The sequence below is a fragment of the Rhea pennata genome, chromosome 5, assembly GCF_028389875.1.
Source record: "Rhea pennata isolate bPtePen1 chromosome 5, bPtePen1.pri, whole genome shotgun sequence".
Classification (NCBI taxonomy): Eukaryota; Metazoa; Chordata; class Aves; order Rheiformes; family Rheidae; genus Rhea; species Rhea pennata.
The window spans coordinates 37,478,112-37,504,527 of NC_084667.1; the positions used below are offsets into that span (position 1 = coordinate 37,478,112).

General features: G+C 42.2%; 2 protein-coding genes across 4 annotated transcripts in view; both read right to left on the minus strand.

The window, feature by feature from the left end:
* The window catches only part of SERGEF (secretion regulating guanine nucleotide exchange factor), a 147,580-nt gene extending 144,490 nt beyond the window's left edge, over positions 1-3,090 (minus strand). For all 3 annotated transcript variants that reach the window (XR_009958504.1, XM_062576508.1, XM_062576507.1), the window contains exons 1-4: positions 3,038-3,090; positions 1,934-2,072; positions 1,045-1,200; positions 585-679 (exon numbers count right to left, since the gene is read on the minus strand). Coding sequence is in view for 2 of the 3 variants with exons in the window: in XM_062576508.1 (XP_062432492.1) it covers positions 585-679; positions 1,045-1,200; positions 1,934-2,072; positions 3,038-3,061 (414 nt within the window). In the remaining variant the exon portion in view is untranslated. The remainder of the gene's footprint in view (positions 1-584; positions 680-1,044; positions 1,201-1,933; positions 2,073-3,037) is intronic.
* A 2,255-nt stretch (positions 3,091-5,345) lies between these two features.
* TPH1 (tryptophan hydroxylase 1) lies at positions 5,346-17,153 on the minus strand. The gene is made up of 11 exons (XM_062576944.1): positions 17,123-17,153; positions 14,790-14,927; positions 13,155-13,338; positions 11,565-11,665; positions 10,861-10,928; positions 9,226-9,422; positions 8,622-8,757; positions 7,999-8,125; positions 6,659-6,754; positions 5,967-6,100; positions 5,346-5,632 (listed from the first exon to the last, which is right to left on the minus strand). Exons 2-11 carry the CDS (start codon positions 14,907-14,909, stop codon positions 5,458-5,460), a joined length of 1,338 nt encoding a protein of 445 aa, XP_062432928.1. The 5' UTR covers positions 14,910-14,927; positions 17,123-17,153; the 3' UTR covers positions 5,346-5,457.
* Between the last annotated feature and the right edge of the window lie 9,263 nt (positions 17,154-26,416).

Below are 26,416 nucleotides of genomic sequence, written 5' to 3' on the forward strand. Positions count from 1 at the left end.
TAGCATTTGAAGTAGGTGAGTGTACTAGACAATAGAGAAAGCAGTATCTAATTTTTTCAACCTATTTCCTTGGAAATTGATACTGTTCGATAAATACAATAGGTTAGGTAAGGAATGAACAAATGAACTTTCAGTTCCCTTACATGCCACAGGAAAAATCATTTTAATTTCAAAGGTGATATAACTGAACTTTATTTTCACAGGTCTAATTTTCCCACAGATTCCCAATTTCTTACACTACTGTTACTCTGGAGATGATCAGCCTTGCTTTTTCTAACTGTTCTTAAAAAAATCAGGAAATAATATTACAGTCCTTATTTTAGGGAAAAAACTCCTACAGTTATAAACATACTTGAAGAACAGCACCTATCTAAAAACAGAACTGCTGCACACAAAGCACAAAAGCAATAAATCAAAAGAACTGGCATAGCTAGTTTTGTTGAACTCTAGCAAGAACTTCCCTAGGATGGAAGGGAAGAGCATTTTTGTTGGCTTGTTTTGTTTTACAAGGTAGCCTTTAACATGAATCTCCAACAAGCTACAGCAAAAACCTTCAAGCAGCAAAACATATCCACTAACTTTACCTCAATCTTTAGTGGAATCAAGCAAGGACCTGAAATTTGAGGAACTCCTAGTTGTCCAAAAGAGTTAGACCCACAGGAGAGAACCAGGCCAGTTCCTGCAAAAATTAAATATTAGAGTTCATTCAGCTTGGAGCACAACAGTATATTTGTGAGCGCAAGCAAAACACAATGTTAATTCCAGCAAAAGAACAGGCAAAATATCACAGCCAAATAGCTCAAAAACACCCTAATGTCTCCGCTTCCAAAGCTCCTGAGCTCACAGACTTCTGGTCTTACAAGCCATATTCACTAAAGGTCTGAGGTTCACTAGGATACAAGAAACACTGAATAATTCAATCTGCAATGTGTGTATCTTAAAACCTACGAGCATCTATGCACAGCACAAGCACTAACAATACAGAGCCTTCAACTGTTTCTCTACATCATAGTACTTCTCCAGGTATTAGGGAGGCATATTTACCTACTAATATGATTGTAAAGTCCCAACCACAAGCAATTTGTGTAACACAAAAGCCAGACAGGGCAGTGCACAAAGTAAAACACAGTACATCCTCCGAGTGATTCAGTCCCAACTGTCCTTCTTTGTTACGGCCACATACAAAGAGCTCTCCAGCATCTAAAAATAAAATAAAATAAAATAAAAAAGTTCAAGTTCACAACAGATTAAAAAGGTATATGCCATGAGATCCTATGACAAATAAGGACTGTGATTATCATTGTAGGTACTGCAGTCAAGCAAAAAGAAAGAAAACACTTATTTCTGATGCATCAGAAATACATCTCCATCCTGAGTAAGCAGAGCTAAGGAGAGCTGGATCATCAGGAGAAACAACTCATACTGTAAGACAGGCACCTCTCAGCGAGATCCATGATTAAGTTTCTCATCCCATTCACATCTCTCTCCATATCCCTTCTTCACCATAATTAACTATGATATACAGCAGAACCATTCAAAGACCAGATGTTATTTTCTACTCCTTATCTTAAAACTTCACAGAACTGAGTAACTTCCTGCTTGACTCTCCTTTCCCCCTCAGTACAGGAAAATAGTAGTATTGTATGAAAAAAAATGTGTTTTGAATCAGGTTAAGAAACAGTTCTCACATAGCCATAAAATAATGACAGAAGGTAAATAAAACAGATGAATTTCCTCAAAATATTCAGTTAACAGGTGGGGAAGGACCTGTTTTGCAACAAATTGGTACTTGCTCATGAACAGAAGCCACAAATAGGTGGCAGCACAAAATCAATAGAGAGACATAGCCAGAAAAAAAATGCATTTAGAAGTCATACACTCCCTGCAAGTGCTATGAGTTTTTTTGTCTTTTTTTTTTTGATTTTGTTTTTACCAGTGATAAGCGCAGAGTGTCCTCCTCCTCCAGTAATGCTTTTAAAGCCTTGACATTTGCAGGAAACATCTTTCAGTGACTGAGGTGCTAGCGTATCCTCTTTATGACCAAGACCAAGTTGTCCATAGCTGTTTGCACCCTTCAAATACACACAGAAAAACATTAAACAACAAAAAAAAAATAATGAAGAAGAGGTACGCATCTTACGCATCTGCTCCTAGAAAGGAGCAAGCTTATCAGGGACATGTCACAGGTTAACCTGCCAGCATTTGCTCCCCAAAATCCCAGTGAGGGCAAGTTTCGTTCTTACAGCCATCACATGGCCCTCCATCTCACCTGTGTTCCTCCTTCCCTCTCCCCCCACCCTCCCCTCAAAGATGCAGCACCAGGTGTATCTTAAAAGGGCACATTCAGCAAAAAACACTCAATACCTACAAAAATAGCAAGAGGGTCAGGCTGCTTTCCTCCACCCAGTTAACAGGTGGATGCAATTTTAGGACTCAAGCTCGACAAGCAGACCTGGTGGGTGCCTGATATACCCTACTAACAGCAGGCAGCTTTCAGGTGTTAGCATTTAACAGGCACATAATACTTTTTAGAAGGCTAGTCACGAGACCTCACTTTTATTTGTAAGATACAGTAAATTTTCTAAAACCTCAACAACAGGCAAGCTAAGACGTAGAAAGACAACCAGAGTCTGAGGAACTGAGAGACAGCATCCCTGCCTTAACGCTGAACTCTTTATCTACGTTTATTCTTCCAGGATTAGGGATTATTACCGAGTGAGGCTAGCAGAAGCATGTGTGTGGGCAAAGGGAAGGCAGACACAGGCATACGGGCTCTCAGCCCCTCTCTGCCCTCAGGTAATGGCTCAGGAGGAGCGGCGCCCCGTTACCGGAGCTCAAGCTTGCTCTCCAGGACACGCGCCCGCGGCGGGGCCCGGGGCTGCGCAGCGCCGCTCCCGCCGGCCCCCACTGCCCCTTGGAAGGCGCCCCCCGCGGCCCGCCCCGGCCCGCCCGCCCGCCGCGCGGCGCCACGGCCGCCGCCGCCGCCGCCATCTCGCGGCGATCAGGCGAGACTCCGCCGCGGCGGGCCGCCACCTACCCAGGCGAAGAGCGCCCGCTCCATAGGGCCGGCGGCGGCGGCTCCGCGCCCTTCCCGCCGACCGGCAGGAAGAGGCGGGGCGGGGGCGGCCTGCGGCGGCGGCGCCCCGCCCCTCGCCCGCTGGACGGAGCGCGCGGCGGCCGTTGAGGCTTCGCCTAACGACTTCGCTCTCAGCGGCGCCGTTACCGCCGCCTCCTCCTCCTCCCCCCTCCTCCTTTCACGGCTGATTGAGCCGCCAAAAACGAGGCAAAACACGTCCCTTCTCGAAGGCGCGAGTACAGTTCCCCATGGAAGAGTACCCGAAGCATGGCATGAAAGGCGTTTATTGCTACAGAGTTGAAAAAAGCTTTGGTGTTTCTATAACAAGTAACAAACCATCGGTGTGTAGTTCGTCAGTATTTAAAGCTTCAACAATAGTTTTAAAATATTTAAATTATTACTGTCCTACATAGCCAGAGGTTTAGATGCACTGAAGCTAAACAAACATATTGTTAACACCATAAAAATAAATTCATCTGTTTTGGTAGTTTCATTCTTAATTTTTCGTTACACCAGTGCAAATAAAGATACATTTGCTATTTTTCCCCAAAGTATTTGAAACTAGGTGCTAATTTAGCAGGTATAAGGTTTCCTACTTAAAACAGATACATAATTTAAACAGATATTAATGCATCTTTCAGCAACATAATCCAATTTCTTAAAAATGTAGTTTAATACTATGATCACAAAAGCAGGCAAAATAGATCCTCCCTTTTCACTTGCTTAGAAGTAGTAGGTTCCTTCTTTAAAAGGGGAAAATGCATAAAGTCTATTAAAAAGTGAGATGCAAGCCATAAATGGTGTAGACTATTTCTGTATGTCCTAAATGTGAAAGCACATTCATAGGAAGAGCAATGTTGGGTTGATAAGTCATAGAAAAAACATCAAGATTTGATTTAAACAGTGAATGCCTTTTGGAGAGTGCTTGCGCATGGAGCAGGTATCGCCTACACGAAGGGATGTGAAAAACTGAACTTCAAGCACCTTCTCCAAAGTACTTCCAACTTCCAAGTCTTGGACAACAGTACCTCGTGTGTAAATTTCCAGCCCATTTTTCCAGTGACCTTCACTGCTGCAAACCATGGATTTTCTAATAAGCTCCACATACAAAGACACAGTTCCTAGCATGCTATTAAATATCCTCTGCCTATCGGAGAGCTCCCATTCAGACATATTACACCCTTTCTGTATATCCATTTCATATACATGGCTGGCAGAAACAGCACCTAGCACAGTTTTGTACATCCATACAAGATGCCCAAAACTCATAAAACTGGGAAGTTTGCTACTATGTAATACAGACAATTCAGCAGGTCACCGTTTCCTGTATTTGTTAAGTGGTCTTTAGAGACAGATGCATTTTACACCAAGATATTTGTATGTATAGCCACACTGGCCTTTCAGTTATTAATTGCCTGATAAGAATGAAGGGGTTCAGGCTTAGTAAAGAAAATAGATGTTTCTGTGCAGCTTGCAAGGTCAAAACAAAGTGATGTTTATTCTTATTGAAAGCCATACCAGACTGAACTGTGGCTTAGTATTATTTCAGAACTGGGCTTCACTTAGAGTCCTGGGAAGCTATTTCTGTAACTTGGAAACGGTTTTAGGTTTGGTATTAAGTCAGTACCTGAATGCTTGTTATATTGTTGGCTGAATTTATTTAATGAGGAAGAAGGCAAATGGTATTTCCTTGCTGTCTTCCTTCAGGTGCTATACCAGGGACAGGAGCAGGGGCTCATTAGGCTGATAACAAATCTGTTAGACTGAATGAAATCCTCATTCTAAGAGGAACATGCCATTCAATGCATTTGCCATTCTTGAGAGGCAAGGACGATCCCTCTGAAAGCAAGATTTGACCCTCCCCAAATGTTATCATGATGAACTTGCAGCTATTTGCATGCTGATGTGCCTGAGTTGCCATAATTCAAGTTTTAATCTTAGTAGCATAGACTTAAAAGCATTGATTACTACAATTTCCATGCTATAAAGCTTTCCTGACTACTAGAATCCAGAAAAGACATTTTCCTAGAGTGAACTATTCATTATTGCTTCATAAGCCACCTTCAGAAGCATATGACCCCATCCCTGATGCACAGACCTCAGTTTTGCTCCACACTAGTAATTTCTATATTCTCTTAGTAGCTTTGCATGGGCAGCTCCAGGACCTTTTTTAATCCAAGAAAGATGAATTGGGTGGGGAGAGAGAAAAAATACATTTTTTAAGAGACTTTGAACAGAGAAACAGGATAAAGTGATTTTCCTTATGAGCAACTCCTTTGCCCATTTGTAAAAGTAAGAGTTGTGTATACAGCACTTCGTGCCTAGAACGAAATTAGTGAGCAAAAGAAGGGTTGACCAAGTGCACACTGCCACTTGCAGTATTAAACTTCCAGTTGCTTGCCCATCTTGCTGAGGGCATCGCTGACAATGTCCAACTCATGACGGAGCTCATTCACCACACTGGCAATGCTCTTGGTGTCTTTTAGGATCTGCACACTTTGCGTATATGGATTGTACTTCACACCAAATGGGCGCTTGATGGTTTTTGCAAACTCTCTGTTCAAGTGAAGAAAAAAAAAGAGAGGGGGGGGGGAAGGGAGGGAGGGAGGGGGAAGGAAAGGGGAGTTATAAACCAAAAACCAAATGCATCCTGTGTGTGCAGTGTAAATAACCACTTATCTAAAGCACTTATTTTCTTAATGACAGTAATAATCATACATTTTGTCATCTCTCCCGCTCAGCACATGGGAGACCAAGCAAATATTAAATTCATCTTTCCAACCCACATAAGGTAATTACAAAACTCTGTGATAAGAACGAACGTTTGGTGTTGCGTCTGGGAGATGCCTACAATTAAATCTGCTTTTATGAAACAAAAAACAAGTAGTACCTCATTTTTTCCTTTGCTTCTTCAAAACTTTCAGAAACAAAATATGCCTCCTGGAAAGTTGTAATGAGGCATTCTTGCTTGCAGGTAACCTTTGGATCAAAGGGCTTGACTTTGGCACTGCCAGAGAGGGCGTGCTGGGTAACATAGTGTTACCATGTGTTGAGGAACACCGCCGCCAAAAGAATCCAAGCAGACGACATGAGGTAAACAGTGAATTAAGAAAAGATGAAATGAGACCACATTCAGTCTATCATCTCTTAACAGTTGTATCTGTAACTGAATAGTGGTTAAAGCTTAAAGAACTAAGGGTCATATTCCACCAACACAGATCCAAGAAGGGATTCCTCAGATATGAGGATATTCTGTGAACAAGAGCAGTATTTTCAAAATATGGTTAAACCATTAGAGCTTCATTCTGAAAACAGAGCTACTCAGAATCTAATGTTAAAAAATACTGGTCATTAATACTCCATCTGAAAAACAGGGAAGCTGCTCAGCATATATACTAAAACAGGCTGCCTCCTGGTGAGTGCTACAGCAAATTCACATAAATAGTCATCTCTACAGTAAGTATTTAGGAGTTTTCAAAATACGTATTTTCAGAATTATAGTTCATAAAAAATGAGGCAGAACAGTGATAATAATCAGACAAGAACAAAGAAAAGGGGGAAATAAGCAGCAGACATTCTTACCTTGAGCTCACTAATTGAAGAGAGCAAGCCAGCACCATAAACTCTTAGCTGTCCCTCTTGCTTACACAAACCAAACTCCACAGTGAAGAAGTAACACTGAAACAGAGAAGGGAGTAAAATAATTCAGCATATGACAAACATACTGCAGATGTAGATGGGGGCATTCCTATTTGTAGGTAGTGTCAAACAGTTAATGTCAAAGAATCATCACTTGCCAGCCATAATCGTATCCTTAAGGAGGAGGTAGTCCAGAACGGAAGGGTGAACAATCGGAAGATTAGATGTTTCTAATAAGCAAGTCTGACAGTCTGGTATTATTATTCCACACCTGGCTAGGCCAGAAGTTCTTAGTAACAGTAGGAGCATGGAGATGTCAATCTGCCTTAGTTCTATGAAACATCCTGTCACGACAGGACAGCCTCAACTTAACAGAAGCATTCAATAGATAAGAGTATCAAGAGTATCAAGAGTATCTATGAGTGAGTGAAAACATCAGCCAGCCCCAGTTTGTTCCTCTTTTGCTTCATGGGCTAAAAATTTAAAGATGTTTAGTTTGCTGGATTTGAGGATTTGAGGAGATGTATGGGGAAGAAAGGTATTGTCATATACAGCTTAATTCTACTCTAGCAAAAATTTTACCATTAGCAACAATGGAGAAGGGAGGAAACCTCCCTGCCCCCTCCCCCCCCAAAAAAAAAAAACTAGCAAAACAGTTCTTATATACTTGTCATCAATTACTTCTCATGTGAATTTAAGGTTCTTCTTAATTTTTTTTTGCCAAAGCATCCAGAAGCTGTTATCCAGAAAGTACTTAAATTGCTTTGAGTGAAAAATTATCTAATGCTAGACACGTTCATTGACATTGAAGTCATTTCAATTTCATTCACTAAGCCTTTAATTTGACACATTAAAGAAATAAATGACTAAAATCACTGATCCATATTCCCAGAAGTAAAAAGAAAAATCTTCCTGTCTGGAAAAAAACATGCCATAGAACTTCTTTCAGAATGAAGTTATCTGCCCCCAGGGATTGTGCCCTTACATGATAGCCAAGTGAAGAAAAATACCAGTCATCATACAGTTCTTTCTTTTAAAGAGAAGGAAAAAAAAAAAAAAAAAAAAAAAAAAAAAAGAAGAAGAAAAGGGAAAAAAAAAGTTTTTTCCTAGCATGGAATCTTGTTACATGCTCTATATCAGAAGAAGCGACAGCCAGTGAGATAGGCAGGTCTAGCCACTAATGTGGCTAATGTTTTTTTTTTTTTTAATTGAGAGGAGTGGTATCAGCCTAGAGAAGTACTAAGCTGCAACTCAGTGAGATTATCAGGAACTGAAACACTCACTGTTGCCAGTTTTTGGACAGCCTCATCTGATGCCCCAAGTGATGCAAGGCCAATTTCCTGGGAGAACTGAGCAAAACTGGGTTCAGCCAAAAGAGGGACATGGCCTAGGAGTTCATGACAGGTATCACTGGAGAAAGAGACAAAACAAGAAATCTGATTATCTTTATCTTTGGTGGAGTGGAAAGGCAACACCACTGAACAGAAAAAAAGGCCTTGTGTGAAATTATTTAATATTCAAAAGACAGAAAAGCATAAACCATGTTAAGCTGAATGCAACTGAACAGGTCATACCAGCACTAGTAAAATACATTAGGTTTCCAGATTAGGATGTCTGAGTTAAAATTCAGATCTGAGCTCCACATTTAAGAGGTAAATATATGGTAAACTAACTCTGCTCTGAGTGAAGTCAGAGCTTTCCATTAGCATGTTACACCTGCGCCTGTGAAGGTGGTACATGAACATGCTAAAACATCATTACATTCAGTGAGAAGGGCAGGTGGTTCAACATCTTTAAAAATAAGGTGTCTTGATGGTGTTCTTGAATGACTTTTAGTAGCTTGGCTTTGGGCAGCAAGATTCGAAAATGCCTGTGTCAACCTCTACCCCAAAATTAGATGACTTACGGCTCTGGTGTATAGAGAGGGTCCGAGCTATGTCTAACATATTGAGTGCAGTGAAAAACTCTGAATGCTAAACCTGCCAGGAAGTCTCTCGGAGATAGGTATCCAGCAACTGGGCGAATGGTGAAACCTGTGCGCTCTGAAGATCAATGGAGAAATCATACATCAGTTTAATGTCAAATTATATAACATTCTCATCTTTTTTTGCTACAACTGGGGTAAATGCACAGCACTACTTGGGCTCAAGAGCACATGAGAAAAGCAGGCATAATTTGAAAGATTAAGTCTAAGCTTGAGAGATGGTCAGTTTAGTCAAACCATACTTACCTCTGTGTAAGTGGATTTTCTACCCTTCTGGGCCTACAACAAACAATACAGCTAAATACCTCTTTGGCCAGACCTAGCACTTTTTACAGTTAGCATTGCCCCTCAGATGTCACTGTATATATCCAAGACAATACTTTGAAACAGGGTTAACCAAAAGGCCTATTAAAGGACCAGAATGCATACAAGCTGAGTGGCTAAGGATGTTTGTTTGTGCCTACACTGGCACCATGCTTTCATATAGACCTTAACTTCCTTTGATGTAAGGAAATTAGTACATTACCTTTCAGGAAGCGAGAGACATCTTCCAGCTGGGGAATATTGTCTTCCCGGTACCCACAGTACTTAGTGAGCAAAGGTAAGTTTTTTAGGTACTCTCTACAGGCATGAGTAGGATAAAGCTTGTTAAGTTCTCGATATACAGTCCCCCAAGTTTTGATCTCCTCCTCAGTAAATTCAATCTTGGGAATTGGGTCACCACTGCAAGGAGAAGAGGAAGAAAGGATATTACTTGGTAAATGGCTTATTATGAATGACTCCTTTACCTACTATTATTATTTAACATTTATATGGCTGTGACACCCAGTCAGGTTTAAGATCTGTCGAATACACAGCAAGACATGGTCTATGCCCTGGAGAGCTTGAAGTCTAAGGATTTGCTCTATTTTCCACCTACGGAGCATGAAGGCTCCAGTCCTACAGGAATTTCTTAGGTGTTTAAAACAAAGAATAAAGTTTAAAATACTTGCAAAACCTTCACAGCTTCAGGAGCCAAGAACACATTCTTTTTCCTGTAGGACTTCCCTGTCTTTATATGATTACTTTTCATTGCCTCTTTGATTTCTTTAAGAAAACAGTAACTTCCTAAATTACTCAATGAATGGAAGTAGCTAAATGTACATTAGGTAAAAATCACATTTTCGTGCAGAGGAGACAAGCATCTGTCTGACCATACTCATTCTAGCCCATCTTTCCTATTTAGCCCTTTGGATCCTGATTAAAGTGGATTATTGCAAAAGTGTGATCTAAAGCTCACTGAAAGCAATGAAAGTGTTATATCATGCTTGCACTGCTGCCCAGGTAACCAGTATGTTAACATACCAGGGGAAACTGTGTTAATTACACATCCACAATAGCTGGCAGTGTGCTGTCAGGTCCAATTGCATTAATGCACAGTGCAAATCAGCTCTAGATACCCAACATTTCTAGGTCATTCCTAGAGAAGAAACTTGGCATCGAAATTCAAGCAGGCAACAACAGCACAAAAATCATGTTCCAAATGAAATTAAAGTACTGGGTTACGCAACTCTAACTGTTTTGAGACACACACACACACTCCCCCCCAGCACCATCTCTAAACACAAAGGTCCTTTGAGTTTCACTTCACACAAAACTTCTTATCTAGGCACCACATGCACTGTTTTGAACCAGAAAATAGAACTCAAGTATTCAATTTCGCCCAGAGAATTTATATTCAGCAGCCAACAGCCTATATACCAGCACCTGCCTCTGCTCCCTTTCCATCATCAAGGAGGCCAAACTGCTCTGATGGAATTACACCAGTATGTGCTGCCCACCCCCTTGCTTCTCACCCACATTTCCAGAGCGGCAGAGAGCGACCACAGGGCCCAAGTCTTCGCCGCCGCTCTAACACTGAGTGCTGCTGTGGGTACTGCAATTACCAAGCAGCTGTGATCTGATTCTCGGACTGATCAGAGGCCCAGGGAGCCATAAAATGGCTTAGCCTGATCTTTTAATCTTGCCTTACAGCTGGCTACTTCAGATTTACCCCTCCAGATTCCTGAACCAAGCACATCTCAGCTATACCTGAACCCAGGGAACATGAGCTCCTGCCAGTCTACCCTGCCTATTATTTCAAAGCACAAGGAAGACTTATTCTGGAAGAAGTCAAGCTTACTGTCTGTAGTTCATAGCCAGGTCTGCAAAATACTTTCGCCTCTTGCGATAGACATTGTCTTTGAAACCCTAAGAAAAAAAAAAGTTATAGGCATTTGTAACCTGTATTGAAAAATTAAATAAGACACTTGAAATGCCTTCAGTGAGAAATATAAAAGCATGCTATGTAAGAAGGAAAGGACAGGAACCTAATAGCTGTAGTCTGAAATGTTTGTTAACTGAATCAAGCACATACCCCAATTTAAAACAAGTATCAGCAGTTATATGCATGCAACTATGTATTTGGAAGACAAGGATTTTTTTTTATTACTATAATCACTATTTATACAAGTTTTGTTATCCACTTGATTATTCTAAATTACAGAACAAGCTGTCCACTGTCCTTTTGCACTGTTCATTTGCTCCAATTACAATAGGGAAGAAAGAAAGAGAAGCCCAGCCTGCCTCACAACAGCTTTCTTTTTGTATGCAACCACTCAGGGCCCAGAGTCCTAGAGTCCTTACGTGAACAAGCCTGAAGGCAAGGGAGCTGAATTCACTGAGGACCTTGCCTGAACTAGAAAGAGAGATGAAACCCTCAAGAGAAAGTGCTCAGAACCACAGAGTCAGCGTTGTGGAGAGGGAGCAGGAAAAGTCACATTTTTAAATAAGTTTCACCAAGTCCTTTTTTTCCTAAGGATTGGGCACAAAGGGAAAGATACTTACTGGATGGTCAGCATCCAAATCGGACCCGTACATCAACACTCGGTTTGCACACTTATCCAAATCTGAGATCTTCTTAGGAAACCAGGGAACATTCTCCATGTCTAGGGAATGCATGAAATCCACAAAGTTATTAATAGTGTGAAGCTTGCTGAGGGAGGAAATGCTACTTTCAAGTATGGCTATGGCAGTTACAAGCAAAATCTATAAATTAAAGGGATCATGAATAGGACAAGGGAGTCCACTGCCTATCTGGCACCAGCCTACAGCTCACACTTCCTCCTCTGTCACTGCCACATTTCTGCCCACAGAGCACAGCCTGCTTCAAAATGCCCAGGGGAGGAAGCAGTTAATATGCATTTTCTGTGGTCCTTATTACTACTCTTATTAATGTTAAGAGTAGTATCTGGAGGCTCCCGCCAAGACAAGACTTCTTTGTGCTCAGTGCTGGGCTAATCTTCTAAGGTACGAAGTATGCAAACAGACAAGGCAACAAGCAGAAGGGATTTGCCTGTGGTCCTTGGCAGAGTGGGAGCAGGTTTCATTCTCCTGTACTGCTTAACCAACCCTGAGAAAGAAAGGGTGCTTTGTGGTTAGGCACCCCACAAAAGCCATCAGGCTCTGATGAAGAGTTTGGGGCAAGAAGAAAAGGAGGCAAGTTCAGCCTTACCACCTGGAAGAGATTCATCATTACAGTTTTATCACTGACTTTGTTTTCCTCACCCAGGAAGGGTTTTACCAAGGTCTTGGCAGCATCGTTAATACACTGTGACAACCAAAGGATTGTTTTCCGCCCTGCTGCTGTTCAGTTTTCTTAAAAGGACAGATAGAGGGAACGTTTAGATTGAAATTCCCCTTACATAAAGCTAGAATAAGCAATTTTTATCCGAGACAACCTGATGTTACTTGCCCCAGCTACCATCCTATGCCGAGCACAATAGCTGAGAAATACCATGGCACTGACTTGCTGCTGCCCTGAACTTTGAACATCCCTTGAACGAGGGGAAAAGGTAAACATGTGAAAAACCTAAAGTTAAAGCGTGCCTCTTCAGCACTGAAGTAAATAACTTCCCATGATGAAAACCGGTAAATAAATCAAGAGCTACATGAGGAATTTCCAAAACTTGTTTCACTCTTCCTAGTTCTCATCCTGAATTGGTATTTGCCATTATTACACCTTTCCCATCATGGTCTGCCGGCACTAGCCAAGCCATGCATTCAGACTCTTCCCTGAATCCTTTTCCAACGCCAGTCTGCACTGGTCTCTGCTGTGCCAACCGCTGGCACAGTTGTATCTCTTCTGCTCTGCACATAGGATCTCTGCAGAGAGGACGGAACAGGAGCACAGAGCAGGAAGCAGTAATTTGTACTAGTCTAAAATAGCCTCTATTCCTAGAAGATTGCCAGCCAAGGCAGCCCTACTCGTATCATTTAAACTACACTCGCAACACAAAAGCATCTAGCCTGCTAGATACTAATGGCAAACACTATACAAGTGCAGAGGTGGACACTATAAAAAGATTTCAATTCAACACAGAGGCATGCTATTTTTTCTCTTTGCATGATTTTGCCAAAACTGACGTTCATACTTACCATTTTCCTGCACGGTTAAGTGCTCGGTCGAGTTCATAGAGACAACGCTGACGTGGGATTTCAGGAGCTGGAAGATCTCATTCAGTTGTTCCCTGTTACTGTCACAGTCCACAAAGATCTCAAACTCAGAATTTCTTCTCTTGGACTTTCGTGATTCAATATGCACCAGATTCACATGCTTCTCCTGTTTCGTAAGAAGAAGAGTTTTCAAACAGATTGGCCAAACCCTAGTCATTTTCCAAACAAGTATTTTGCTGCCAATTAATATTTACCATATTTGTGAATTTTTTTTTAATTAATTGGATCTCCTGACAGCACTTCACTTATCAGAAAAGAAAAAAAAACCAGAAGAATGGTTTCACTTTTAGAAAGCCAACTGTTCAGTAGAATAGGAAAGAGGAGCTGTGTTCTTTCAATTTTGTTTACATTCAAGAAACACAGAAAGACACAGTAAAAAGGATTAAAGTCATTGACCATTTTCTTTCACACCCTCTCATAGGAATTTGATCAGCAACTAGGTGTAGGGGGAGGAAAAAAAAGAAAAAAAAAATCACCAGGCTGCCAATCAGCTCACCATGTAATTATCTCACAGCCAAGCAAGAGATTTAAAAGCAGTAGTTTTCCAGGCATAAACTTCCCCTTTCTTTTATTTGAAAAAGATTTTAATCACATGCCTTATACCAGGAAAATACAGGACCTTCTAGGTTAGGTCATGCAGGGCCAGGTGACAGACTACAGTAGCACTGCTCACATTCCCTGTGCAATTTCTGCCCAGCAGGTGAGGGAAGGCAGCCATACAATTGCAGCACAAATACCTCTGTTGCCCTCAGTGAGGCTAGACGGAGTAGAAAGGGCACCGAGTGTCCAGCACAGCTCAGCAATCCAAGTATCTACCTGCTATCAGCAGTAGCTTTGAAGCCTGTACCAAAAAATCTGTGCCTTGTCTACAATTAGCCCAAACAGCCAGTCTCAAGGTACAAAAACTGTTCCTGCCTATGAGCCAGGGCCACGATTATTCTGCACGCACCCAGCCCCAAGAAAGGATTCGGCTCCTTCCAGGCACTTGGCAGCAACTCCATCTATTTTGTGGAAAAGCATTAACATTAGTAGACCTAAAAAAGAGCTAATCTGAAAACATGGAAAGAGTTTGTGTGCCTGGCAGTTGCCGCAATGAGGAATGTTCTTGCCAGGGGAAAGTGGACTAATGGGAACACGCAGGGCAGAGGCACCAGGGTCACACCCGAACTCACCAGCATTTGGGGCAGCTGGATTCACACCAGCCAGCACTTGGGCAAAAGCTCATGTTTAAGTTTAAAGTATTGGGATATGCGACTGTTTCAGAACCATTTCTTTAATGAACAGAAACGATGAGTGCCAGTTCTCTTCCATTAAGGCCAGAGGCAAAACTCTCCCAGTCTTCAGTAGGTGCAGACAGATAAGATGCTTCTGAAAATTTTTAGCCAGCATCTAATTTGATGCATAAATTTGCCTTCACAGGTAAGTTCTGCCTTTGCAGGGAGTTATGTTTAAGAAGTTTATCTTTAACAAATGCACGTAATTAATTCTAGCATGTTCTGAAGTTACTCGTACGATTTAAAAATACAGAACTGCTGTAGAAGCGTGATTATTACATACCTGAAAGAGTTTTAAGGCTTTTACGAGTCCTCCGACTTCATTCTTCAAGGAAAAAATGATGGCTGTTCTACCTCTTTCAGATGAATGGTCTTTGTTCTCTTTATTGTCTTCAATCATCATGTAGTTAGACTTATTTAACTAAACACAAGTAAAAAACACTTTATTGAACAAGTAGTAACACAAACAGTGTAAAGTTTACATTTCAGTTTGTCTTAGTATAATATTGAGCTTTGATTGGTCAATCACAAAAGAAAAGATGCCAGTCAAATCACTGTACGCATTAACAGGCATAAAGTTAGGTACACACAGGATCTGTGTATGCTGGGGATTAAGTACTTCCACCACCACCACCCAGTTAGACTATTTTGTAAAAAATCTTTGGTAGTTCTCTAGGATGCAGAAACTATTTTCAAAGTGTAGTATATAATTAGTGTTAGCTACAAGGCTTTTTAATATTCAGCAGAAATAGTGAGTTGAATAAATTACTTGTTAGCAGATTTGATAAACTTTACCAAAGAAACTAATCCAAAACCCATTGAACAGAACAAAGAGAAAATGAACCAGACTAATAGGTTTGAAATGAAGAAAAAAATTAAAAAACATTGCTTTTCTTTTGCTACTTAGTTGTAAACCAGTGCTTTTTACATAGAAAGCAGAAAAAACTTAAAGAGCTAAATGTTGTGCTGACCAGGCTCTTGCTGACCATCAACACAGTCGTCCTCTATTCAACCACAACAGAGATATTCTGTCCGTTCTGCTAATTCACATGCCAAATGCTAAATAAATCCCAAATCACACTCTGAAAATTCTCAGACAGGCAACAGTGCAGGACCACGTGGCTATATTCATTACTTATGATTACATTCCTTACTGCATTGAAATCAGTGGATATCAGAGACCATATTCTTAGCTAAGTGTATCCAAGCCATAAATAGAAACTCTATAGAAACTATTAAGAGTCTGGAAAATGCAAAGAAAAAGAAAAAATACTTGAGACAGAGCCTCTGCTTCTAACTTTCTGTTGTTCAAATCCTGTGAAAACAAACCAGAGAAGGTTTCTGAAATAGCCAGTGAGAAAGGGCAGCGATTGTGTGAGGGACACAGTTGCTACTTGGAACAGATTCGATATAGTTTGTAGTTAAGACACAATTATCTGATTGACAGCTTATCTGGGAACGGAAAGAACAAGAGCAGCAACTACAGAAGTGACCAAAATGCAACAGTTCTGTTGATTTCCTTCTATAGTCTCTCCAAATGTGAAGGCTAACAATAGTTTAAAAAGTTAAATATTTATCTCTGACAATATGACCTTATGGGTGACCACTACCAGATGTGACATTACAGTGCAATTTTTCAACCATACTAAAAATTCTTCCTGGGAGCCCATCGCAAGATACCAAACCTAAAGCTTTGTTGTGAACAAAAGCTTGTTTGGCTTGCAAAGATCTGGGGGATATGGACAAACTATCGCACGTCAGACTTTGCTTGTTATGATCAGTGCTCCCCTTTCCACAAAGGGGCACAGGGCAGTATCCACAACAGCGGCCAACAGATGAGCGTTGATTTTCTCTAGTCTCGTCTTGTCTGACCTACCAGGTATATTCATATCGTAACATGAAATAATCCATTCTGGGATTTTTCTAGGATGCCACAACTCTACCTACTAAGCAACAACGCAAAAAAAGTTATTTTTTGTGATGCCTTAGTTTTCACCTGCTTGCATCTGAATTGTACCAAGTTACCCGGCTTTCCTCTTCCTTCCAGAGGCGCCAGCACCCCTCCAAACGGGGGCCCCCCAACCTCGGCCACGCAGAACATTTCCCCCGGCGCCGGGGCAGCGCCCGGCGCCCGCGCTGCTCTCCCCAGTAACCAGCGCCAGAAAAGCGCCTTTCTGCCCCCAGAACAAGCGCGCTGGGGGGCGCGACGGGGAGGCCCCCGGGGGCCGAGGCCCACGGCAGCCGACAGCCCGAGCTTCAGGAAAGCAGCCCTCCCCGCGAGGCAGCGCCCGCGCCCGCTGCGCGGCGGCGCCCGCGGGCTCCCGCGGGGCGGCCGCGGCAGGCGGCCCTCGGCAGCGGCCGCTAAGATTAAACGAGGAGTTACTAAGCGCCCCCAGGGATCTGTTCTAATCCCATTAGGGAGCAAAACATCAGCAGGGAGCGTACGTCGAACAACGGAAAATCAGGCTCAGGAATTCGCGACGAGGGCTCCGCACGCGGGGCGCGGAGGGGCGCCCGCCGCCCCCGGCTCCCCGCCGCTGCCGCTGCCGCCCCGAGGCCCCGCAGCCGCCGCCCCGGCGCCTCCGCGACCCGCTGCCGGCGCCGCGCCGCCCTCACCTGCGCGGCGTCCCGCGGGCAAGGCGCCTGCTCGGCCCGCGCCGGCTGCATCGCGGCTGCACCGCGGCGGCGGGCCGCGGCTTTATGCAGGGGGCAGGAGCCGCCCCTAATCTCCCGCTTGGGGGGGAGGAGGAGAAGGAAGGCGGGGGGGGAAGGCAGGGGGGCGGGGAGAGCCCGCGGCACCCCCTGTCAGACTGGGCGAGCTCGGAAGCTGCGGATCGGGGGTAACCCTGGTGGGAGTCGAAACTAATTTTTGGAGGAAGCAGAGTTTGTTTGTTTATTTGTTTTTCTTAACAATTCCCATTGAAAGTCTGTTTCCTAACAGAGGAAAAACACTCAGCAGCAGTTAGCAGCCATCTATAGTTTCTTGCCCACCTGGAGAAAAAATACTTAAAAAAAGACAAAAGGAGGTGTTCTCCCTTTTGAATTAGTTCTCCCTGTCTGTCTAAATAAAGAAGATTAAAGTTGAGAGGATTTGGGTGCAGGGAGCAGGGGAGACTTATTTTCTCCAGGGGTTTTGCAAAGAACAGGACTTGGAGCCTCAGGAGCTGTAGGCACAACCTCATACAGCTTCCTAATAACCTGCATCTCTTCATCAGAAATGAACACACAAGCAGTCCCTCAGATGCGGAAAGCAGGCACTGCCTACTAAACAAGAAGTTGTGAGGGCTGGATCCGCTATTGAGGTAAATCAGCAAAGTTGCACGAAAGACTGTGGCTTAGCTACGCAAAATCAGCACCCAAGATAGAGAGTTGCCCATGGTGTTCTGCAAAGCTGCTGTAAAAGTGAACATTGAAGGTTTCAGTCTCAAAGAGGAAAAAGCACATATGGGCTAGACGCATGAAGCACTTGGCTAAAAATAATAGTGCATTTGTAGCTATGAAAATACGCAGCAATGCATTACTTTCTTTTGGAAAGAATTCTTGTGCATACAGCAAGAATAGTTGTACATTTCAACTAAAAAGAAACATTAATTTTATGTATTTTTTATATATTTATGAAATATATATATATATAGCTTGAGTCACTTATATTACAAATACATATATGTATTTATTTGTATTTTAGAAACTATCACTGGCTTTAGACTCCAATAAGCCCAGTCCTCATATTCTTCTCTGAGGTTAGACTGGGCAACAACTTTAAGATGAGACAATTTGTTGTGGCAGAACAAGAGAAGCAAAAATGTTACCCAGGAACACAATTTCCTGGAGGTTTCAAGGGGCCTGGGGGGGTGGGGGGAGCAGCTGTTTTTATGTTAGGCATGGGGCTGTCCAAAAACAAAGGGATTCTTGGTCTTTTTGCTAAGTTATCTTTGAAAGGTAGGGTTTTAATTAACAGTGAAAGCTAGTTTTATCCTAATTTACATGTGTCTGAAAAATCCTCTTCATTTTTTCTTTCTGCAGTGCCTAGAACACTGAAATTTGGATTCTAGCTAGTTCTTTAAGAACTGATAAATGAGAATGGCAAAGCTAATAAGCAGGCCAATGTCTGAGTAAGAAAAGACTTCTGTTTAATTGATAAGGACTGATAGATATGGTCCCACTGTTCCTAATTTGTGTGTTGTTCTAATAGCTCTGATGTGAAACAAGTGAAGAATAATAAACTCATGTTACCAGACTGACACAGATCGAAACTGTGAGGCAAAATTCCCACTAACGCCCATCCAAAGTAGGTTCGCCAAGACCACCCTGAAGGAAAAGGCTGCAGAAAGCTAAGGGAGGAGGAGAGGCTGGACATGCAGAGCTTTACAAGCTCCTCAGCTGCTCAGAGCGAATTTTCCTTTGCTCACTCTACGGCCAAGTTCCCAGGGTCTCGGATACCATCCAGAAAATGTTAGGCACCCTCTCTTCTTTGGGGGCTTCATAGGGGTGGGGAAGGGGTGCAAGATGGGGCATCAATTTTGTAGGCTACCAAAGGGTCAGGAAGCTAAGTTGCGATTACACATGAGGAAAAACATGATTGAAAATGCTATTTTCTGTCTGTTGGTAGAAAAATCCAGACATGGATTTTCTGATCAGCTAAGGCCGTTTTAGCATTACTTGGGCAGTGTACACGATCCCAACCATATGATATAAGTCACAGTTGCACTTTCATCTCCCAGGTCTGCACCTGAGCCCGAGGAACTCTCAGTTATTGGGGAAAGACAGTGTAGATTTTAGTTCATCCTTTGTTCTAGAGGACACTGTACTTCAAACAATCCTGTTTCCAAGAGGACTTCTGTGGGGCTGAACGTGACTAACTCTGCCCTTTATACACAGCACAACATTGAAAGAGCATGTGTACAAGTCATGACATAGCTAGAAAAGCCACTTTATTCCAGTCTGCTAATGGGACATTTCATTACCAGGTGTTTCAATTTTCCCTTCATAAAGAAAATGCAATTATTTATTCACTATACGCTTTAGCTCTACAGCAGACATATCACTTCCTTCTTCCAGGATAGGTCTCTCCAATAAGTTGACTCAAAAAGCAAACAATTCCTATTATCTTTACAAAGTCTCTTTAGTATACAAGATCCTGACATTAATAATGAATCTGTAAATATTGGCACAGTAAGATATTTGTAATAGCGTATGACTAACCTGTCAGTTTTCCCTAGTTCATCATATGTAGTAGTAATAACTAATACGTCACTCTGCGTATGATTTCTGGGATTACACAATATGTAGCTCTCTAAAAGCTTCAAGAAAAATCTGATAAACCATATGATAAAACAAAGCTTCTTCTAATGTAAATAAACATCTTATTTGGAAAACTCCTGGGATCAGGCTGGCATGCTAGGTTTCTAGCACTTCCTGATTGCAGCCAGGTAGGAACTCCTAAGCTTTCTTCTTGATCAAAATGTTCTGCTTTTATCCTTGATAAAAATTGAAGAAAACGCAGAAACCAATTCTCTGTCAGATTTTATCAGACTTCAGAAAGACATTTGAGTTCTGATCACTTTACATTGTGAATAAAGATTTAGTTTTCATACTCTTTTACTCAGATCTGATTTTCCCTTCTCTTCAAAATGCCTGCAAGACTATCACAAGACATGATGGAACAGTTCATCCTTGGTCTATACATATGGATTATTCTGGTGTTAAGGGGCACAGACATCCCTCACTACAGCCCTGAAGAGATGCTCAGTGAAAAGTCAGTTACCTAAGCACCTGATGCCTCTATTCATCTGTAGCTGCCCAAACACTTTGCAATATTTTTCCTAAAGAGACAGCAGAAGTAGAGGGACGGTTAACACCTATGAGTATTTGAAAATATTAGCACAGAGAAAGGCAAAGAACAGTGCAAGGGCACACACTGAGAAATGAGACGGTGAAACTGAATTCAGCAGAAGTGCACAAACCTCAGGGCACATAAGAGAAACAGAGGGGATGTAACCGTAGCTTCCAGCTCTGCCAGACTTGAAGGGCACTTCCTACCTCTTAGGCCCCTGTCTGATAAACAGACAGAATAGTTGCTGCCTCTCATCCTTGCCCTGTCATTTTTGATTTGAGTGAAAACTTTCTAGGACACTGACCCTCCCTTATCTCATACGTAAGGCTGTGGAGCCTGCTGTCACCTTGGCCTCTGAAGGTTAATACGATGCAAGTGGTACAGCAGCAGCAAAAGAAATTCAAGCTAATATGAAAAAATTAATGAATTACCTAAAGGGATAATCTGGATGGCCAGAAATTTCTGGAACTGATTAAACCTAGTTCACTGGTTTAATAAGATGTGCTGTTCACCATAGCCAATGCCCTGTAGTCTGAAAGAACAGAATCACAAAGCATGAACTGACTCAATCAGGGTCTGTTTTTACTAGATGACTACTGAAGCCTGCTCTGTTGTCCTCCACTCAAGGTTTCTAGCTCCTGTGAATCTAAAGATGGTTAAAAGAGAACTGTTTACAAGGTTTCACCTGAAAGCTGGATCTTTACAGTGTCTGGACAAAGAGGGCACTTAGTAGGTCAGCAGCCTCGCCTGTCTGTGCGGCCAAAGGTATCTAGATCTAGCACCAAATGACCTTTCCAGTTTTGTTCACTGAAGGGAAAGTCATGACTAAGAGAAGTTGGTAGCATGAGCTTAACGGAGCGAAAGTTTGTTTTAGACTTCAGGCACTGTTATTGCTTAACCATTCTGGATTCATGTACTACTAAGTAACAACACGCTTTGCTTTATGACAGAAACAGGACCAGGACCCTGTCCTGATCAGAACTACTCTTCGGGGCTTTCACAGCCAGCAGGCCACTTCAACCTTTTTTGAAGAGCTGGCAGAGTACCGTATCGTTTAAGAGCAATAACTTTGCCCCCTTACCACAGGGGAGGGGAACACGGCACAGCAAAGCTACTAGCCATCAAGTATGGAGCACAATGCAAACAGGATTACAACTGGTCCAGGTCCTGCTCCTCTCACTCCTGGACGGAGCAGCACACAGAGGGCTACCCAGAAAATGCCTGAATTGGTGCAGAACTGGTCTGCAGAAACACCAAGGCAGAGACAAGCCAAAAGATCTCAGTGGGACTTCAGAGGCGTAGAAGGACACTGAGGTAGGAAGGCCTGGTGAACAAAGACAATAAGACAGAGAGCACAGACACCACAGGGTAAACAACCTTCTCTCTCTCTCTCTAATTTGGGCTGCAAGCACTTAAGGACAAGGACTAACTCTAGTGGCGTGTCAGGGCTCTTCAGTTCGTCTGGGTAAGGGGACAGTTAGCCGCAGGGGATGCTAAAGCAGAACAGGGCTTTGTTGAGTGTATGTGCATGTAAGGGTAGTGGAAGAGTGTTCAAGGCACTTTCAGGAGCAAGGACCTTGGTCGTCTATTAGCTTGGGTCTGAGGGCAGTGCAGGCTTCCACTCTTCTAGGCTACCCAGTTATGCTTCACAGGCTGGATTTAGCCCATCAGGCACCTCCTGAAGAGCCTTAGTGTATACATGTAAGAAATTAAAGACTACATGAAGGAGTAAATCAAAAGCAATGGAACTGAGAGAGTCATGTACCAATCAACATGGAAGAGCAACAATGAAAATGAAAGTCAGTTACTGGGAAACAAAAGGGGATGAGAAACAAGGATGGAGGAAGGAAAAAAACCAGATACTGCCTCAAAATGCTTTGGTTTACTCACATTACTATAGGCATTCTCCCTAGCATTATATTTTGCAGCATTGCACGAGCAGTGCTTTTGTGGGCACTCTCTCCTGTGCTGGCCTTATCTCAGACAAGCCCTCCCAAAGAAAGCAGGTATGAACAGGTCAGTAAAGTATAAACACATTTCTCACTCTGAGACCATTGTCAATGTTGCAAAAACCTGCAGCTATGATGATTTTTTTTTCTCTTCCCTGAAATCAAAGGGTCTCCTCCCAAAGTAGTATGTTAAATGCCAGCATAGTCTTGGAGACAAGACCAGGAGTCAATATACTTTCTGAGCACAGACAAGTTTGTTCCTTCAAATAAGCCATATAGAAAGTTATCAAATGGAGAAGAGGCACAGAGCATTAGAGATACTTACCCAGAATACACAGCTAAGAAAATATTCTACAAATACAGTGAATTTTTAAAACTCCACAGGATATTTCTCAAATGTACCCTCTCTTAAGACAAAACCTTCTAGACAGATAATCAGCACCTGAGGATCGAGTACAGGACTGACCCTGCTAAAACTGGGTCAAGCTGATCACGTTTTTGCAAGGCAGCACTCTGCCATGCGTGGCTGCTGAGGAATCGGTCACACTGACACAGAGCAACTGTGACAACACTTACCATGAAGGCTATGAGAGCTGTTTTTCAATTACATTATCCCCTCACAACTCCTGTTGCTAAATGAATCCTCTTCTCAGCAGTCTCATGCTCCAACAGAAAGGGTGGTGTCAGAATGAGAGGTCGTGTGTCTTCTGGGATAGGACCCTTCACCAGAGAAGCACCAGAAATGTCAAGTGCCTCCAGAAGAAGCCATGAATCTGTTCCTACTGCCAGGCTGCTAGTTCAGGGGTAACTCTTCTTTTTCTGTCTGGCGGGCGCAGGGTAGGGTGTCTTTTTTTGTTATTTTTTGTTTTGTTTTGTTTTAAAAAAAGCGCAATAGCTTGGCAGCAGAACTTGAATCAGACAGTAAACAATTTGCAGAGTTATTAATTGCCTACTGAAAGATAAGATTATCTACTTGCACGCTGTAGGCGTGAAGGAAAGAGAATCAGTCGGCCCTGAAGTCTTCTCAATCCCATCAAGGTCCTCAGTGTCAATTACCCCTTCTCCAGAGTGGTAGGATGAAGTGCTCTCATCTCCAAGAAAGTCATTTCACAACATTATTACTGGGATATAAACCTCCTTAGCCATCCTCTGGGCTTTGCTAGGCGCAGCCACCCCCCTTTCCAACCAGAAGCGTTTGCCCAAGGCCGGAATACAGCCACTTATACCTTTTTTGAAAAAGCTTTAAAGTGTTAAATCCCTGAACAAAATAGGTTTAATACGATTTAATACTGTCTGCTTTAATCATAATTACTTTCTTCAGAATTGACTACTGAAAATCCTAATCACAGCCATCTGTCTTTCTGTTAAAGACATAAGTTATCTGCAGCAGTTAATTAAGAATTCTGTGGCATTTAGCCAAACACTATAGAAGTCACAGGGAAGAGTGAAGATAAACATCATGCAGTTCTTTAAAATAATTGAAAAGGTCTAAATTTTGCCAGAAACAGTACTGAACACAGACAGTTATGATGGGCATTGTCAGGTCACATCCTGAAGATGACCTCAAGGTCTGCTTGTTCTTTTTTCTAGTGAAGTTGCATTCTCTGCCTTGGCATAGTGAACAACTAACATATAAAGAGAGCGGGATTTACTAATGGTCAAAAACCATGTTTCCTTCTCCCTTACTTTTCCTAGTTATAACCCTGTATATATCCACATTGTCTACCACGGACAGATGCACTGAGCTCAGGTGCACATGTGAGCTAGCAGGACTTGAGCTAGCTGTGACCCAAAAGCCGTGCACAATGTTTGTAAGACACTGTGCTAATCTTAATCTTCTTATCCTCTTAAGCCCTACAAGCTACAACACTTTCAAGAGTTGCTTTAGTGCTCTACAGGGAGCAGTGGGAACAGTTCATCCCCAGTTTGATGTGCCTGCACTTGTGAAGTGGTCCTTAGACACCGGGTTCACAGCTGTCTTTTCCAGTTCCTGGACTGGAAAAGTTTTCTTCTTGCCACAGCCATGGTTTTAGAACTACTTAATGTAATTCCCACAGGCATTATATGCAAAGAGGATACAACTGGAGTAAGACTCATACTCTGCCATCTTTTAGGGAAAAGGAATTGATCACCATCTCCCTTTTCTCCTCTTATACTAGCAATGAAAGTGGTGCCCACATTTAGTGCTCAGGTCATTACAATTTATGACATAGTATCCTGAAAGATTTTCTGATGCAACTGTCATCTAACACACATTTGCTTGCCTTGAGAACCTCATTTCACTCGACGGAGAGCCATCTTCTTTACCATATGTTAAATCAGACAGCATAACCATTTGTTTTCCTATGTAGGTTTTACAGATCTTCCTTACATTCTGCTTACATGTTATGGAAACCCTCATATATTGATGCCTAAAATACTACTTGTCTGAAAATTCTTCTGACTGATTTTCTTCTATTTCTTTTTTAACATTTATAGAAAGAACATTGATCATGACAGAATCTAAACAGCCACACTCCCTTCCATTCACTTTCTGCTCCTCATTTTCCCATCCTATGCCTTTTCTCACTTAAAGGAGGAGATAACCTATCACTATGTTTTAGGTCAATGCTGGAACGTAAACAGCTCAGAATCCCAAAAGCTTTTCAGAACTTCTGAAAACATACATATCTGAAAATCTCAGCTTTCAATGGGTGAATCCTTTCATTTATCAACTTCTGTGAACCATCATTTATCCAGCACATACTTTCCAGGGCCATTTATTCACCTTTCATCAGAATAAGGCTAGGACACCATTCTGTGCTACACTCAGAATGGTCTCGGAGACACATCTGGAAGTCTTGGTGCAATAATTTAGTTACTGGACAGGGGACCCTGTCTCCATGAGGATTTAGCCATCAGCTAACTTTACTGAGTTACTGGGTTTTGATCTTCTGAGTATTACTGAGAAGTTACTGAACAATGAAAATACTTCATTCATAAATAATCATTAAGCAACAAGAGAAAAGGGGGAATAATATCCAGCAAAACAAGTTATAGATCCATTGAAAACATTCACAAATTTTTTTTGCAATGGAAAGTACAAGAATCAGTCAGGTAAATTACCTACGTGGAATGAGTCAGCCAACTGCAGTATCAGTAACCTTTAAGCACACTTATTTTGAAAAGCCAGAGATGCTGTGTAAATCCACTGGAGCACATGTAGCCAACAGACCATTCACTGTTTGTATATTTGCTTTGGACTGTTTAAACAAATAATATTAGCCCTTTCATTTCAGACAGGTAATATTTTTTCTTTTGATAAAAGCTAAAGAAAATCACAAGTGATACGAGTTAGATGCTACTCTGACCAACAGGGTGTAGTTTTTCTTAATACCACCTTTGCACGCTTTTTATAAAAGGTTTGTTAAGATGCTATCGGGGAAAGAGAGAAACCTTGCTGATTTGTTTCACACTGATTATGTTATCACAAACTTAATATTAGCTACATTTCAATCAAAACTGCTATCAGACTGGGAACCAAAATCCCAAAAGAGCTCTCTCTGCTCCAACTACTCTGGAGTTAGTGGGTATAGAAGTGCTAATAACAACGCCTTTTTTTAAAAAAATCTGCTCAGTGTTGGCCTAGTCACTTCAAGTCAAATCACATTAGCCTTAGGCCACAGAAAGCTCCAGAAATGGCTCATGAAAATGCTCATGAAATTAGTTGAAATTGATGTCTTTCCAATCTGGGTAAAGATGACAAATAAAATAGGCAATACCTGAGAAGACCAACCCTGGCTCTGTCTTTCTTTCCAAGGAGCATGGTGCACTACAAGTAAATTGACAGCGCAGAAGTTATGCTGATGAGCAGATCGCCGTGCCAGACACATGTTGGGGGCTTTCGGTCAAGCTGATCAGGCGTGAGGTGCTCTGGACTCAACGCCCCTTAACGGTTACGGTGCACTTTGGAAAAGCATCTCTTGGTTTACTTTCACCCCAAAGTTATCCGGTTCAGGTGCTCAAAGATGACTTTAGAATGTGAACCAGAGCACAGTGAGAGGGAACGAGAAGTCGCTTCAAAATCCTACTCCTGATCTGAGGCAGAATGCTAATATTCACATCCCCAGAAAGCAACATTTCAGTCTC

What these genes read in the sequence shown, in the direction of transcription:
- TPH1 (XM_062576944.1), bottom strand. Translation starts at nt 14,909, where the DNA reads ATGATGATTGAAGACAATAAAGAGAACAAAGACCATTCATCTGAAAGA. An exon ending in TGTCTCTCGCTTCCTGAAAG is followed by an intron (nt 8,758 to 9,225) that starts GTAATGTACTAA and finishes ATTGATCTTCAG; the next exon opens with AGCGCACAGGTTTCACCATT. An exon ending in CTGTCCAAAAACTGGCAACA is followed by an intron (nt 6,755 to 7,998) that starts GTGAGTGTTTCA and finishes TCTCTGTTTCAG; the next exon opens with TGTTACTTCTTCACTGTGGA.